This window comes from Clytia hemisphaerica, unplaced genomic scaffold (assembly GCF_902728285.1).
Source record: "Clytia hemisphaerica strain Z4C2 unplaced genomic scaffold, Clytia hemisphaerica genome assembly, whole genome shotgun sequence".
Classification (NCBI taxonomy): Eukaryota; Metazoa; Cnidaria; class Hydrozoa; order Leptothecata; family Clytiidae; genus Clytia; species Clytia hemisphaerica.
In genome coordinates, this window is record NW_027103974.1 from 2,196,045 (window position 1) to 2,213,646 (window position 17,602).

The following is a 17,602-nucleotide window of genomic DNA, read 5'->3' on the forward strand; positions in this document are numbered from 1 at the left end:
TTCAAAGGAAATTAGAGAGAGAGTTAACCCAGGGGGGGGGGTGTACTAGGGTTGCGAGCTGACGGGGGGTGCCACCCGACCTTCGACCCTCGGACCCTTACCGGGACTAAAAAAGAGAAAACCAAGGAAAATTTTGGGAATTTTACGACCCTTAGCGGGACAAATTTGACCAATTTTGACCAAATTTTGATCTTCCGGGGGGGGGGGGTAAAAAGTTGAAATTTTCCTATTTCTCCGACCCTTGGGACAGAAATTTGATTTTCTGATTTTTCCGACCCTTAGCGGGACTTTGGAAGTTCAAAAAAGGTACATACCGTACCCTCCATTTGCCCAAGTACCCCCCCCCCCCGGGAGTTAACTGTATAACGGAATTTTAAGATTTGCAAGTGAAAAAGAAAATAATTCAGTTCTTTGAAATTTCAAGAAAGAATGGAATGAATAAAGAGATCGACTCAATTCGTCCGCTTTCAACGACTAAATAAGTGTAAAGGGATAAAAACATGACTTTCCAACACGTCCCAGCTGGCACACAAAGTTGTTTCAACGTTCACCTAACGTTATATGGACGTTGGGAACGTTAGATAAACGTTGAAACAACGTCGTGTGCCAGCTGGGGTAGGAGGAACCAACTAAATTTGTTAAAATGCTACCTAATACATAGTGTAATCTCTATAACTCCAACAAATATGGCAACTAAAATTTGTTCCAGTTTGATAATTTAGATTTTTAAAGGAGTTGTTTATGAGGGTTTATTACATTAAAGGGAACAGAAAACTTGTGTTCGAGTTAAGGAGCCATTCATTTGGTTTATTGAGAGGCCCGGAATTCCCGAGTTATTTTTTCCGAGTTAAAAAAACCGAGTTAAAAAAAACCCGAGTTATCCCGAGTTATGACGTCATTTTTGGAATTTAGTGACGTCATTTTTCATTTCATAGCTCGGTTTATTTTGCTTCCTTTAACTTTCCGAGTTATTTTCCATTTTTTAACTCGGGAATTTTTGCTTCCTTTAACTTTCCGAGTTATTTTCCATTTTTTAACTCGGGAATTTTTGCTTCCTTTAACTTTCCGAGTTATTTTCCATTTTTTAACTCGGGAATTTTTGCTTCCTTTAACTTTCCGAGTTATTTTTCATTTTTTAACTCGAGAATTTTACGACCCTTCGAAGGTCCAAAAAATACCCGTACTTGCCTTAGTACCCCCCATAGAACTCATTCACAAAATTCTTCTTCTAATCTATTGCTTGTGGCTTCGATCAATAGATTAAAGCTGGTGTTTTTTTTAAGAAGAAAAAAAACTCGGAAAGCTAAAGGAAGAATAAATTCCCGAGTTAAAAAATGAAAAATAACTCGGAAAGTTAAAGAAAGCAAAAATTCCCGAGTTAAAAAATGGAAAATAACTCGGAAAGTTAAAGGAAGCAAAAATTCCCGAGTTAAAAAATGAAAAATGACGTCACTAAATTACAAAAATGACGGCATAACTCGGGATAACTCGGTTTTTTCTTAACTCAGTTTTTTTAACTCGGAAAAAATAACTCGGGAATTCCGGGCCTCGTTTATTGAGACCTTCATGCACAAATAAGCTCTAGTTTAGACGGTTCACCATTCCCCTGTCATTCTAATTGTAAAAGTAGGCACAAAGCGGGCACAAAGTGGGTAGTTAAGTTCTTTGCTTTAAAAAGATTGAAAGAAGACATTGCATTAACGTCAAAAGAGGGCAATGCATTGACTTTAGACAGCCCACTTTATGCTTACCTTATAGAATAGGCAGGGCGAAGAGTGGGCCGTCTAAACTAGAGCTAATTAATAAACAAAATCTATTGTAAATTCTTGTAAAAATTTGATAAAACATACCCACTTAGAACTCCGAGCATCAGGTTCAACATGAAGAATGAACCAACAATAATCAACAGAATAAACGCACTCCATTGGATAAGCTGGAACGAATTATCTCTCGAGTCCAGACTCTATAAAAAAGGGAATGATATTGAATCCAGTAAAGTCATCGATATATTATCACCTATGTTTTAACCAACAAAGCTTTTGGCTTTTTCCGGAAAGTTACATAGATTGTATTGAACTTTATTAGCCTTTTTTAACTAACTTTTGACGAACTTCGTCCTAAAAAGCCAACTAGATCATAAGTTAAGGGGTAGTGCAGGACTATGAATAGGGTGATTCATGATATTCATGACGTAATGTTTTCTACGGAAACAACCCGGTTTTAACCAGTAGTGGCAAATTTTATACAACTTTTGTCACTACTGGCAAAAACCGGGGTATTTCCGTTAAAAACATTACGTCGTAAATATCATGAATTGCCCAGCTGAAACACAACATTCATTTAACGTTCACAACGTCCACATAACGTTAGATGAAGGTTGAAACAACGTTGTGTGCCAGCTGTCCCTTTTGTTCGAGAATCGACAACGGACTTTTTCTCTGTAGTCAAGCACAGCGAGCGGATGATTCTTCTTTTGCAATGTTTAGACGACCAGTATCCGAGGGGGTTACAATTCTACTTACATAATATAAAATATCGGACCATCCCTCTAAGGTGATACACTGGAAGATTGTCAACATGGATAAAAACATATTATCGAATGACGTAATCCCATCGTTTGGACCGGACCACTCGTGAGGTTTGGCGCGGCGACAAATTTCGCCGTCATTGCATTTGCGACCCCAACCAGTCGGATCACACGGTCGCACCTTTAAGATGGATATTGGTACCACCACTTGAAAGAATGAATATGTTCATAGATAGATGAAAAATAAAATAGTCGCTGGACTTTCTTAGGAAAACCCCGTCAATTAATTTTTGCCCCGGTACTTAGCCCTCCCATCTTACATATCGCTGTGGTTGTCAAAACCACACCACTTTCTTTTTCAAATGAGTTTTTTTTCTTCAAGACTTTGAAAAGGATATCATCTACCATTTGTATGCACAGCATTTTTAAACAAAGGAAAAAATGTTTCTCTTTTCCTGTCTCACTCGGGCACAAAATTTGAAAACATTCTATTGATAATTCTATCTCCTCATCATGATAGATGCACATGTCTTTAATACTTATCAGTGGTCAAAGCAAAAGTTTTTTGTCTGAGACGGAAATATGGAATTTACACAGCAAAAACATGAAACTTTGGTGGTGAATTATGCAGAATTTTTAGACAGAAAAAACTCCTTACATACTTCGTTGAACTTTTAACACTGATATTATATTTCATTGAGGGTATATTTTAGATTGGGACTTACATTTTTGGGTGGTAGCGTTAAAGCATGCGTAATGGAATCGACCACACAGCAATTCCAATCCAACGATGGAGTAAATGATGATGACAAAAGAAACTAACAATAAAATTTGTAACAAAGGAACCATTGCTCGTATGAGTGATTTCATCAGTACTTGTAAACCTGGCAAGAAAAAGAAAAGTATGGTTGAATGAATGAATGAAAGAATGGATGAGCATACTAACGAATGAAAGAATGTATGAGCATACTAATGAATGAATGAATGAATGAATGAATGAATGAATGAATGAATGAATGAATGAATGAATGAATGAATGAATGAATGAATGAATGAATGAATGAATGAATGAATGAATGAATGAATGAATGAATGAATGATGAATGAATGAATGAATGAATGAATGATGAATGAATGAATGAATGACTAATGAATGAATGAATGAATGAATGAATGAATGAATGAATGAATGAATGAATGAATGAATGAATGAATGAATGAATGAATGAATGAATGAGCAAACTATCAAATACTAGCGAATACTAACGAATACTAACGAACGAACGAACGAACGAACGAACGAACGAACGAACGAACGAACGAACGAACGAACGACGAACCGAACGAACGAACGAACGAAACGAACGAAACGAACGAACGAACGAACGAACGAACGAACGAACGAACGAAAACGAACGAACGAACGAACGACGAACGAACGAACGAACGAACGAACGAACGAACGAACGAACGAACGAACGAACGAACGAACGAACGAACGAACGAACGACGAACGAACGAACGAACGAACGAACGAACGAACGAACGAACGAACGAACGAACGAACGAACGAACGAACGAAACGACGAACGAACGAACGACGAACGAACGAACGAACGAACGAACGAACGAACGAACGAACGAACGAACGACAACGAACGAACGAACGAACGAACGAACGAACGAACGAACGAACGAACGAACGAACGAACGAACGAACGAACGAACGAACGAACGAACGAACGAACGAACGAACGAACGAACGAACGAACGAAACGAACGAACGAACGAACGAACGAACGAACGAACGAACGAACGAACGAACGAATTTTGGTCGGAATTTCATGTTTTTACCATAAGCCAAACTGGAGTTATTTAAAAAACAAGTTTTTCTGGCGTCAGCATTTTTTGGTTTTTGCCTGATATCTTTTTTTGGGTGAAAAAATTAATTATGGCACAGCCATTCCAGTGATCTACACTCCAATACGCTTCTTTCCTATATGAAGTGATATGTTATGACAAGTGGAAACGATGATAAAAAATTCAGGTAAATTTGAAAAATCTGGACAGGCCTTAATTTGCCTGAGAACGAACGAACGAACGAACGAACGAACGAACGAGCGAACGAACGAACGAAAAGACAAAAGGGAAATGCATACTTGGGACACCGGATACCAGCTTGAGCGGTCTTAATACGCGGACAGCGCGAAGAGCTTTGATCAGTTCTGTTTGCTTGTTGGAAGATGGGTCTGATTTGAACGTCGTTATGATATGAACAGCCCTAAAAATAAACGTTGATCATGGAAGGTCAGTATCAGTGTAGGTGCATTTCAATTTTCAATATGAACCAATGGTATTCTTATTCAAAAATTCGAAATACAGTTGACGCTCTCTACTTCGATCTTCAAGGGGAATTCGATTTTAATCAAATAAGGGAGCTTATCGAATAAGGGAGCATCGTTTATTAGAGTTTCTTGTTGACGGTGATACTTTCAATATTATTGAATAAGGGAGCCTATCGAAGAGTAGAACGTCAAATTCGAGAGCGTCAACTGTAGCATTAAAATTGTGATTTGAAATTTTGATCACATCAGACATAATTCGAATGTGTTACAAATACATATCAAATTTTGAAAAGAAAGTCATATTTTCATTCAAACAGGTCTAATATAACAGTCGAGAAAAGTCTATATGGCGAAGGCCATCAATTTAGACTTGCTTAGTAAGTATTGAACCAAATTGTTTACATTTTCAATCAATCGAAACACTCATTTATAGCCGGCCTCCACTTTCGCGCAACACAAGCGAAAAATGGAGAAAAATGAAGAAATTCCATTGGTCGAAATTGACGTAACGGATGAAAAAAGTAGAACTTATTTTTTTGTTCGTGTGAAACTTTTTTATGATGTAATCTTTTCTTCAGGCAAAAAAGGTTGAGAAAAAAACTGTCGCCCATTTCGCGCGAAAGTGGAGACCGGTCTTTACCCTGATATAACGACAATGAAGTCAAGAATGTTCCAACCACTCTTCAAATAAGCGTCTTGACCAATCACAAACCCATTCGCAATGATCCGTAGAATGGCTTCAAAGATGAAGATTGCCACAAACACTTTATCACTCTGATCCTTTAGTGTAGAGAGAATATATTATTTGATCAAGGATTGGACTCTTCCAGGAAAAAAATTGAATATTGGGTTTGGAAGATGTAACATTTTTTGGAAATTTACCACTCGAATGTTGTGACTTTAACCCCCTGGACAGCATCAAATGACTCCCGCACATTCAAAATCATCGCCGGACAGAGAGATGTGAATGTTTTGAAATTCAAACGTTCAAAAATCTGAGGTAAAATGGAAAATAAAATGACGGACTAGTCAACTTCAACACTGGGTACCCAGCCGGCACACAACGTCAAAACAACGTCCATTTGACATTCATAACGTCCAAATAACGTTATTTGAACGTTAAAACAACGTTGTGTGCCAGCTGGGTACACTTCCGCGGGAAATCTGTAAACGTTAGCCTATATAGTGTGTAAAATAATATAATAAGTGTGGGTCATGCGACTTACTAATTTCTTATTCAGTTCAACAGTATCGTTTTCAGGTAAAGGTTCTGCAGCCATCAAGACAATACAATTTGCCATAATCGTAATAAGCATAAAATAATCGAATATTCTGTAATAGAATTCTACTGGTTAAGGTCAATCAAGTTTGAGAAAGAAAATCGAAGACATAATTTTTCCCCGTGGCAGAGTTTGTTGGTACTAAACCAAATAAATTGTCCGCAAAAAGCCATGACGTAATGAAGCCTGCATTGAGTTACTTCGAAGGGAGAAAATCAAGAAACAAATCCCAGCTGGCACACAACATTGTTTCAACGTTCATCTAACGTTTTATAGACGTTGTGTGCCATCTGGGAAAGAAAAAAATCAGAGGAAACAATCGATCACAACCAAATTCATACGGGCATTCTTTCTCTCTTAAATCTATAGACAAAGATAAATGGAGAAATTCTGGCGATGAAAATCAGTGAAAAGGATACTTATTGCCTGTGATTTTCCGGCAAACCTTTCTTATGATGTTTTCTTCAGAAAAAATGAACAACGATCTGTATAAACTCTTTTCATAACTGAAAAATTTGTCTTTCTTTTTTTCCCCGCCCTCTTCAGCGCCTTCAGATTGTGATTGCATTTTGGCGTTGAATTGTTGTAGGGCAGCCATGTTTGTTGAGCAACGGTAACTACGCAGCGGTGGTTGTGTTTTTGATTTATATTCATTGGTTGAGAGGTCAGAGGTATTTCCATCATCATCATTATCATCGCTGGTCCTGAAAATACACGGAGAAAAAAAATTGTAAAATTTGATATCAACATATTGTACATAAGCGAAGTTAGGCATAGACGATGTGGAACATTTACGGCACAATCGATTCATCTTAATCGAAATATATGCGAGAAGTTCAATCTTTTATTCCAGTCCTCAGTTCAGTCCCGGCTGGCACGCAACGTTGTTTCAATGTTCATCAAACGTTATATAGCCGCCAGGACTGTTAGATACGCTTCAAAACAACGTCGTCCCTGCTGGGATAGTTCGCTGCAAAATTGAGGTTGTAATGCCATTCCCGTGCTGGCCCCGTACATCATATATTTCGTGCTTTTTAGTCTGCACCTTGTAGGCCCAGCGGAAGCGGGGAGGCTGAAAGAGGCCAAAGCCTCCCCACTTTTGAGCAAAATAGACTTTTTTATCCGATTCCTGGCGAATTTTATCTCATTTTGAGCCTTTAACCCCCTCTACGTTTACGGTTGTTCCGCCGGGCCTGCCTTGGTCAAGAAGCCCGCCAAAAATCTAACGTTGTAGATCCAAGATGGCGTAAATAGCTTAACCTGACTATCTATGAAACAATTTTACGAAACCCATAGGTGAAAGGTAAAGCATTCCGTTTAATGCATATATTAACCCTTAGATGCGCGGTTAGGGAATGGTTAAGGACTGATAGGTGTAATCTATATTCTGTAAAGCCCGAATGGCTAGATGTAGTGCTTTAAAAGCTTTCCAAGCGAAAAAAGTGATAACGTTAAAAATATTGATGTTATTGTTTTCGAAAACATGCGAAGCTTCTTATTGGTCAAGCGCTGAAATTCTATTGTAATGTCACGTGACCTACCTAACCACGGCACAATTTCCAGCAAAAGCACGACATCTAGCCCTTCGGGTTTAATAAATCTATGGTGTATTCCCGTTGTTGTCGACCCAATTTGGAATATAATTATTAAAATTTCCCTGTTTTCTGAATGTACCACTTTTTGTCCGGAAATACCTTTCAGGGGCGTCCGAATTAAAAGAGGAAGACATGATTTGCCAATTAGCCCGAAAACTACGATTGGCTAAACCCCGTCTTCGTTCATCGTTCACTGGATGCGAATTATATCCATTATCTGCATCCAGTGGGTTTGTTGTAACTGTTGGATGCTTTTGGTTGCCATCCACTAGATTGTTTAGACTTTCAGATGAAGGAACATCAAGAGTGCACATCATTTTGGAACGCACTAGCCTCTTGTGATGGTTCTCACGTCTTGCATTTAGACTGTGATCCATATCATGATTCATATTTAGACTGTGATCCAACTCTTCTTCAGCCTCTATTCCTTCTTCTTCAATAGATTCAGAGTTTTGGAAATTTTGGATGATTTTTGGGGGTGATTCATCAAATGATACTTGTCTATCCATTGCGTTTTAAATTTGTTTTAAATATTCCTCAACTTTCTTAACACGTTATGTCTTTCCAGTTTATTTGGACGATTTAAATGTAGTTTATTCATTGAAAATGTCCAGTTTAGTCATTTCTGGTAAGATTCAAGTAACATATGATGGAAATGTACGTAAGTAGATACTATAAATTGAACACCACCATTCCGTTTTTTAGGTTTATATTAGTGTTTTTGTTTACTTTTTGGTTACACCTAAAGAAATTCATATATTCCTACAAGATAATTTAATACCGTAGATTTTTCCACATTCAATATTAATTCAAACGCAGCTGATGCAAACATCCTGTCAAAGGGTATTCTTAATCGACCGACCGACCGACGACCGACCGACCGACCGACCGACCGACCGACCGACCGACCGACCGACCGACCGACCGACCGACCGACCGACCGACCGACCGACCGACCGACCGACCGACCGACCGACCGACCCGACCGACGACCGACCAACCAAGTCAGTCAATGAATCAGTCAATGAATGAATGAATCAAGCAAGCAAGCAATCAAGCAATCAATCAATCAAGCAAGCAAGGCAAGCAATCAAGCAATCAAGCAATCAAGCATCAAGCCAATCAATCAATCAATCAATCAATCAATCAATCAATCAATCAATCAATCAATCAATCAATCAATCAATCAATCAATCAATCAATCAATCAATCAATCAATCAATCAATCATCAATCCATCAATCAATCAATCAATCAATCAATCAATCAATCAATCAATCAATCAATCAATCAATCAATCAATCAATCAATCAATCAATCAATCAATCAAAGACATGTAGGAGCAAAATAAACTTATCGCCAAAACATAAGACAATTATTCACTTTAGACCTGAAATGCTATGAGTCGAAACCTTAACATGGTCCTGCATTGAGCATGTGCATGCATAAGTAAATACTGCCTTATTTTATCTTAAAAAATCACAAAACATACCATCAAACTGGAACTGTTCACACCTTCCAAAATATTTTGAAGATATGGACGTCAGACAGAAAAATAGTGGCCAATGGTTTTGATCTAATTTCACCTTAAAAAGCTACATTATTCATTTTCACGCAAAAACTCATTAACAGCATCAACAAAAATACCATAGACCAAATTTCGCCCGCAGAAAAACAATTTTAGACAAATATTTGGCATAATTCCATTAGATTGCAATGACGTTTCATGGTCCATTAACAAAGGAAAGGTGGAAATTTCCATTTTCAATTACAATTTCAATTTATTCATTAACTTTATTTTTTGCTTGTGAAAATAGATGTTCTCTTGGAAAATATTTTGAAATCAACCCGAAATCAAAAATACGTATTTGATGAAATTGAGAGAATTACTTTAAAGTTTAATGCTTTTATGGCACGGAGTTTTGAAGACAATGTTAAGGTGTCTAAATCCACTTAAACACCTCAACTCGAGTAAGGTATTCTTTTCGGCTTTATAATACACTTTTTCTTATTAGAACATCCAAAATTTTTGAAGCTTTCGGATGTTCTTAGCTTTTTGAGTTTTAAGCCTAAAAATGTTCTTAACATGTTCTTATTTTCACCATTTTGTAAGTATTTTTGCCCATTTTCCTAAAAAAATTGGGTGTTTTAGGGTCTGCAAAGTCTTAAAATGTTCTTAAATTGTTCGTAATATTTTGGTCATCCAAGTCTTATGTTCTTATATAGCTTGTTCTTATTAAAAAAAAAACATGTAAGATATTCTTTTTGGCTATATAATACTTTTCTGCTTTACACTCTTTTATATAAGAACTAGTAAAATTCCTGTCAATGTTCGGATGTTCTTTCAGTACATTTTTTTATAAGAACAAACTAAATAAGAACAAATGGCTTCGATGGTCAAAATGTTAAGAACAACTTAAGAAAACTAACACCCTATTTTTTAGGGAATCGCACAAATATACTCACAAAATGGTGAAAGTAAAAACATGTTAAGAACATTCTTAGGCTTAAAACTCAAAAGAAATTTAAGAATATCCAAAAAATTCAACAATATTGGATGTTTTTTTTTAGTTTCAAGCCTAAAAATGTTCTTAACATGTTCTTATTTTGACCATTTTCCTAAGAAATGAGTGTTTTTGAGCCCACAAAGTCTTAAAATGTTCTTAACTTGCTCTTAACATTTTGGCCTGTTCTTATATAGTTTGTTCTTATAAAAAAAACGTGTATTAAAAAAAGGAGTGTAACATGTTTTTATACAAAGAAATCGAAAATTAACACTGTTTAGATTCTCATCAATCATCAAGTTATCCACCAGAAAAAAACCACAACATATTTCGCCAGACAATGAAAATAAAGCACAAAAATGCCACCGCAGTAAGCTTAACTTCCAGGTCTTCAGTATAATCCCAGCTGGCACACAGCGTTGTTTCAACGTTTATTTAACGTTCACAACGTCCATAGAACGTTAAATTAACGTTGAAAAAACGTTGTGGCAGGGGGATTGACCAAAAAACAACCCACACAAACGAGCAGAAAAAAATCCAAATATCTTTTGATGATCAAAAGTAAATGCATTTTGAGGAGTGAAAAATAGAGGTAGTAGAGGTGACGGCAGAAGTGAAAAAAATGAAGAAGAAGAAGAAGAAGGAAAAATAAAGGATAAATAAAACAAACAAAGACTTGAATATAACACCTTAGTTTGTTCGTTATTATTATTTCTTCTTTTGATGTGTATTCTCTATTACTTTTTGTTTTCCAACTTTTCTTTATTTTTCAAATTTAACACTTAGATAGGGAATGGTAGGAACCATTATTTTTTGAACGATCTCTCTTTATCACTAGTTCCCATCTGTTCACACCCAAAAGCCCTCTCTTTCCAATCCATTGTACGGATCTAGATTGATAAAGTGTAATACACCGATCCCTTATCAGGAGTCAGAAATTTAAGTGAACAGCAAATCCATTGCTTTTAAGCATTTCTCCAGTTTAATCTCCTTTTTCCCTTAAAAATTCAGTCTTTCACGAATGGAGGGTTATTCTGTTTTTTGGTATTATGTCAGTGAAAAACAAGTCTCACCCAAAAAAATACACATAGGCGTAGCGAGATATCCTGCAAAATTTATGAGGGAGTGCAGACGTTTATGACATACTCATTATCTTTTGATAAAACAAAGAAAATAATTACAGTGTCGTAAAAACCGCTCTCATCCATAAATTTTGCAGGGTATCTCGCTACGCCTATGAATACCTAAACACGGTCAAAATGTATTGGAATTTCGGCAAAATTTTAAAACCGTGGATGAATTTTCCAATTTGCTGTCACTAAATTTATAAATTCACAAATAACTTTTGATAGAGTTTCAATCAAATTGAGACTGCGATTTTACGTTCGTTGAAAAGATATTCATGAGTGGATCTAATCATGTAAAATTTGTTTTGAATAAAAACTGTAAATCCAAGATGAAGAAAAACATGAACTGAGCCAATTTTTTAATTTAACTCCTTGTTAGACGCCCGAATCAAAAGGTTGACATTGAAAGACTTTGAATTTTGTCATCGGACCTCGCTAATGGGCACAAACGTCTTTTGTAGGTTTAATGTACGTTTTTAGGACGTACAAAGGTCTTAAAGCCGTCCATTGAATGACCATGCGATGTTGAGTGCCCATAGGGTCGGACCTAAAAATCTAAATTTCGCACCCGGCCTTTTTCCGAAAATCCTGTTACGTTCACTTAGCACGGATAGGAGTGTTTTAAAACTATCACAATTCATGTTTTTCCAAATTAATCAAATTCAAATTCATAAAACGTTTCTTTCGCCTGCTCCCTCCATTCTTTTGTGTTATTACTGTTCTCAAATTTCTCATTTATTTTCAAAAAACTTTGATCAAAAATAATCACCAATTTTCATCAGAATTAAGAAGATGAAAATCAACACTCTTCATAACTTTTCTTCGTTGGTTTCTCAATTCTTCATTGGTCTACCTGACTCCCCCTTCCTCGTGGAATGGGGCAAAGTCAAATATCTCTGCATTAAGATGAAATCTTCAACAAGATTGGTATTCACCTAGTGCGCAGGCGCATTAAGCATCTTTCACATTATGTAGAGTTACGTAATACGAGCTTTTTATAAGAATAGATTTTATAAAAATATTCATTATTAAATACACCTTTTCGATCGTAGCCGCCAATTGCCGCGCGAGTATTGTTCTGTCCGTTTTACCACCCTAAAACCGTCCCGAGTCTTTTTTTCGCACCTATAGACAATAGAAAAAGGTGTAAAAAAGGATTGAATCGAGTTTAGGGGGATGATTAAATAATAAAGTGGCACGCGCCTGACCGCGCGACTACGGTCGAAAAGGTGTGTTGGCCAAAAATTTAAGAATATGGTAAGAATAACACAATCATGGAATTTGGTAACTGAGCCTAAAAATGCGTTTCTTAGAGCATTTTTAACTGTAAATTGGCAATTATCCCCAAGTTGGGCTCAATACTTTCACAAAAATGTCATTTTATACTTCAGGTGTGTATATAAATGCTTTAGGTTACATTTAGGTTCATTGCTCCCCCAGGGGGGTGGGTACTTAGGCAAATGGAGGGTACTGTATGTGCCGCCCTTAAGGGTGCCTTTTTTGGACTTCCAAAGTCACGCTAAGGGTAGGAAAAATCATTTTTTACCCCCTGAAAGATCGAAATTTGGTCAAAATTAGTCAAATGTGTCCCGCTAAGGGTCGTAAAATTCCAAAAGATTTTCCTTGGTTTTCTCTCTTTTAGTCCCGGTAAGGGTCCAAAGTTCGAAAGTCAGGCGGCACCCCCCATCAGCTCGCAACCCTAGTACCCCCCCCCCCCGGGATTGCTCCAAATCATTAAGAAAATCCATGATGAAATAAAAACACCATTCTTATAAAAAAACATGTTATTTTCAAAATAATGAGAAAATGAATTAAATTAATCCTCTCACTTTCCCGCAAAATAATAAGCGACCTTGAAAATACTTTGAAACGTCATTAGCACGTTGGCCTACAGCACTTTCACAAACCTAAATACCTCTTACACGCTTTTTTTTTATAAGAATGTCCATGATGAAAATGGCCAAAAAATTAAGAATAATGCTAAGAAGTCACCATCATGGAATTTAGCAACTGAACCTAAGAATGCCATTTTTAATGCATTTTATTAACTGTAAATTGCCATTTCGATCTCAACCTAAGAATACCGTAAGAATACTTTTGGATTATTTTCGCCAAAAAGTTAAGAATATCCATGATGAAATGAAAATACACCATTCTTATAAAAAAAGCGTGTATCTAACAACTCTAAAAATGTAATTCAACATCAAGTGCGTTAGATTTTTCATGTTTTTCTTTTTTTTTTCGAAATCGTAAATATTTTCTTATTGTTGTCCACAGCGCACACGCGTCCCGTAAATCCTTAATAATCTAAATTACAGTATGGTGTTTAGGTCGAAATTTTCAAATGTTGTGGAGAGTAAGAACAAAAGCGAGTTGTGTATTCAACGGTACATTCCAATCAACCAACCCAGCCTTGATAAGTTTGATGGAAATAAATGACATATCGACATTTCGTATCCAAACCGAAAATAGATAAAAAAGACCCCCAAAAAACCCGTAAGAAAACCACATTCTTTACTTAAGAAAAGAAAAATAATTATGAAATATTTAAGGATAAAATTCTTTGAAAATCAGGAAAAATTCGATAAAATAGAAGATTGAGTGGAGTAAACATGCTTGCGGATTCTGTTTGTCTGTCATCAAACCTATTTCATTGAAAAAATACACAAAAAAATGATGAATTACGTGCGTATTTTGCTAGCTCGTGCACTGACTGAATCACATAACTTTATACGCATACTGCTCTTTAATACATTAGAGTCTTTTTAATTCGAACCTCTATAACTCGAATGTCTCCTTAACTCGAGCAGGTTGTTTCGTTCCTTCAGTTGAAAACGCCTTATAAACGTTACTCCACAACTCGAAATTTCCTTGAATCGAACAAATACATCTAAATGCTAAAGGTCTGTTCACACGGTTGACCCTAAACTTCTAGACGAAACACAGGAATCTATTGGAGATAAATTAGGAATGTCTATACGCCCTTTTTGGGGTGCCAAGTCTGTCTTAAAAGTACTATTCCCAGCTGACACACAACGTTGTTTCAACGTCCATCTAACGTTATATGGACGTTGGGAACATTAGATGGACGTTGAAACAACGTTGCTACGGCACTGTATTTATTATTCTAAGAAGAATGAAGGAAGATGGAAAAATGAATAATTTTTCTACTAGTTCAAAATCATGACATGGTGGATTCAACCTCAAGTCTGATATACAAAAGGGTTAACCAACTAGAGACTTATTTCTTAGCGAAACAATCCCGAGATCATTAAATTGAAACAAAATGTTAAGATAGACAAATCATACCGTAATTTTGTATAAGATTCCCATTCCCGCACTAAGATTCCTTTGCCACTTTTCTAGCGGAAAAAAACAAAGGACTTTGGGTAGTTGGAAAATGAGCTTTGGAAAGTTAGGCAATTTTGTAATCAAAAACACAAGATTTTCCGTACCTTTAGAAACAAACCGTTTTCAATCTCATGTTGGTTATCCCGGGAAAAATATCGGAAAGATTCCAGAAAAGTGACAAGAATCCTAGTGTGGAAATGGGAATCTTATACAAAACGACGGTAATCGAGGTCATCCCTCTCCTCGCCCGCTGAACAGCCATTGTCCTACCAGAAATATTAACTTTGTTTCAAAAATGGATCTTAAGGGCGAGAAAGGAAAGAATTAGTGACGAGAGACGGTTGAAATCCCAGACTAGTGTGTTTGTGCGTACAGTTGAAGCTCTCTAACTCGATGTTCTACTATTCGATAGGCTCCCTTATTCGATTAAATTTAAAGTCCCCGTCAACAAGAAACTCTCATAAACGACGCTCCCTTATTCGATAAGCTCGCCCTTATTCGATGAAAATCCAATTTTCCTTGAAGATCAAATTAGAGAGCGTCAACTGTATTTCAAGAACCAGTTCGACGTGCGAACAAGAATAAAAGTGCGTTCTTTTTAAATATCTTTGGGGAATATTTTTAATTTTTTGTTTCACTTTCTAAATTATTGAGAAAGGGATTACAAAGAAGGATTGGACAGGGATAATTTTCCTATTATCACTTTCAAAACTTAAATAATCCCTAAGGCGCACTTTTCATTAAGGAGTTGAAAAACGTACTAAAGTCTGTCCAGATATAATTGGCAGTGGAAACAAGAATGCCTCTAACTTTTGATAGTCAAATATAATTATGAAAATTTTTTTTGCTTGTTTTAGAGAATCAAAAGCGCTATATTTGAATGTATTTTTGGTTGAAAAATTCGCGATTTTTAGCGGTTTAATTTGCGATTGTAAAAATTGAGCTTTTTTTCTACTTATGCTATAACGTTCATTTTTACACCAGTGGTAGTTCAACCTTAGGTTAAGAAGTTTGTTAAATTTCAAGGCAAACAAAAGAGTCCTTCGGAAGATATGGGACCCGAAATACCCCTTGGTAGCACTTTTCTGTGAAATATCAAATCTCCAACTTATTACTAAAAACCGGGGTTATGTTATCTTTTTTGAACAGTGCAATTAAAAGTTGGAAAATGTTAAGTGTTGGTGCATTGGTATTATTGGTATCATTGATTATTTCGAAACGAAGTGAAATCATATGCAATATAATTTGTTTTTATTGAAAGGATAAGCATGAACTTATATTGCCTTTGTTATTTTTAAGTCATTAAAGAACTTTGCTAATTCCCAAAACACTAAACACAGTTTGGCTATGAGGTCATTAAAGAGATTGTAAAATGTGTTATGATCGAAAAACTGTTTCATCAATCATATCACTACCCCCGTTTTTAGTAATAAGTTGGAGATTTGATATTTCACAGAAAAGTGCTACCAAGGGGTATTTCGGGTCCTATATCTTCCGAAGGACTCTTTTGTTTGCCTTGAAATTTAACAAACTTCTTAACCTAAGGTTGAACTACCACTGGTGTAAAAATGAACGTTATAGCATAAGTAGAAAAAAAGCTCAATTTTTACAATCGCAAATTAAACCGCTAAAAATCGCGAATTTTTCAAACAAAAATACATTTAAATATAGCGCTTTTGATTCTCTAAAACAAGCAAAAAAAAAATTCATAATCATATTTGACTATCAAAAGTTACAGGCATTCTTGTTTCCACTGCCAATTATATCTGGACAGACTTTAAAAAAAGAAATTTACTATTGCAGTTGCATAATTCAGCTTTAACAATAGATATTTATAGATTTTTCTCTAATTCGATATGTATTCTTTAATCCGATATTTATTTTGTCAATTCAGATTGATCAAACTAAGTCGGTCAGATAGAGGTCCAGGTGAATTCTATAGACTTTTTCATAAATTACCTCACGAACATCATTTGCCTCGTATTCAAACAATTACCATGGTGATTATGTCCCTTGAGACATTAAATAATTTTTTAATGAAAAGAAAGTAGTTTTAATGAAATCCGCTGGGAGTTAATCACCATGGCAATAATTTCAAAGCGAGGCAAGTGATGTTTGTGACGTAATTTATGAAAACGTTTATTGAGAGGAAGTTTGAACTCGCAAAAAAATTTAAACTTAAACTTAAACTCAAAAAGTTGTCAAAATTTTCTTTTTTAGGTTCATTCTAGGTCTCAGACTCGAACATATCAGTCAATTTCCAAACCTAAGATCCCTCGGAATGTAATAGTGAGTTTATGTATGTGTGTTTTTCAGCGACGGAGACGGTAAGGTTCTAATTTGACTAGATCCTGACCAGCCGAGGACGACGGTAAATCAACACTTTTACCGTCCTCGATTTTGCGGGGCGGAACTGCGGGTTTTTCCAAATCGCTTCAGTCACTCTACCGTCCTCAAAAGTGCAAATACATAAACTCGGTAATATGTGAGTTTATGGAAGTTGTGTAGTCCGGAGCGGAGACGTTTAGTTTTTTATTTGGCTAGATCCTAACTGACTAAGAACGGTGGTAAATCAGTGTACTTTGACCGTCCTCGATTTTGCGGGTCAAAACAACGGGTTGTTCCGAATCGTTTCTGTCATTCCGCCGTGATACATAAGCTTGCGATTGAGATCATGTTCGCATGTAACGGATCCGTTTCGCTCCGAATCGAAATGAAGCTATTCTATTGGTTAGAAGTGACGTAAAACTTGAATGCAGCCAATTCATGATATGCACCACTTGAGAGTCTTCTGAGAACTTTTAAAATTTTCCATCCAAAAAACGTCACTTTTTCTATTGCTTAAGTGACGTATTGGGTGGAAAAATTTTGAAA

The 17,602-nt window shown here is 36.2% G+C and overlaps 1 protein-coding gene across 1 annotated transcript in view; it reads right to left on the bottom strand.

The window, feature by feature from the left end:
- Positions 1-17,602, bottom strand: part of LOC136810708 (voltage-dependent calcium channel type A subunit alpha-1-like) — a 120,433-nt gene that overhangs the window by 49,653 nt on the left and 53,178 nt on the right. The window contains exons 3-9 of the mRNA XM_067067301.1: positions 6,572-6,856; positions 6,099-6,204; positions 5,513-5,652; positions 4,687-4,808; positions 3,253-3,411; positions 2,523-2,734; positions 1,851-1,963 (exon numbers count right to left, since the gene is read on the bottom strand). Coding sequence (XP_066923402.1) covers positions 1,851-1,963; positions 2,523-2,734; positions 3,253-3,411; positions 4,687-4,808; positions 5,513-5,652; positions 6,099-6,204; positions 6,572-6,856 — 1,137 coding nt within the window. The remainder of the gene's footprint in view (positions 1-1,850; positions 1,964-2,522; positions 2,735-3,252; positions 3,412-4,686; positions 4,809-5,512; positions 5,653-6,098; positions 6,205-6,571; positions 6,857-17,602) is intronic.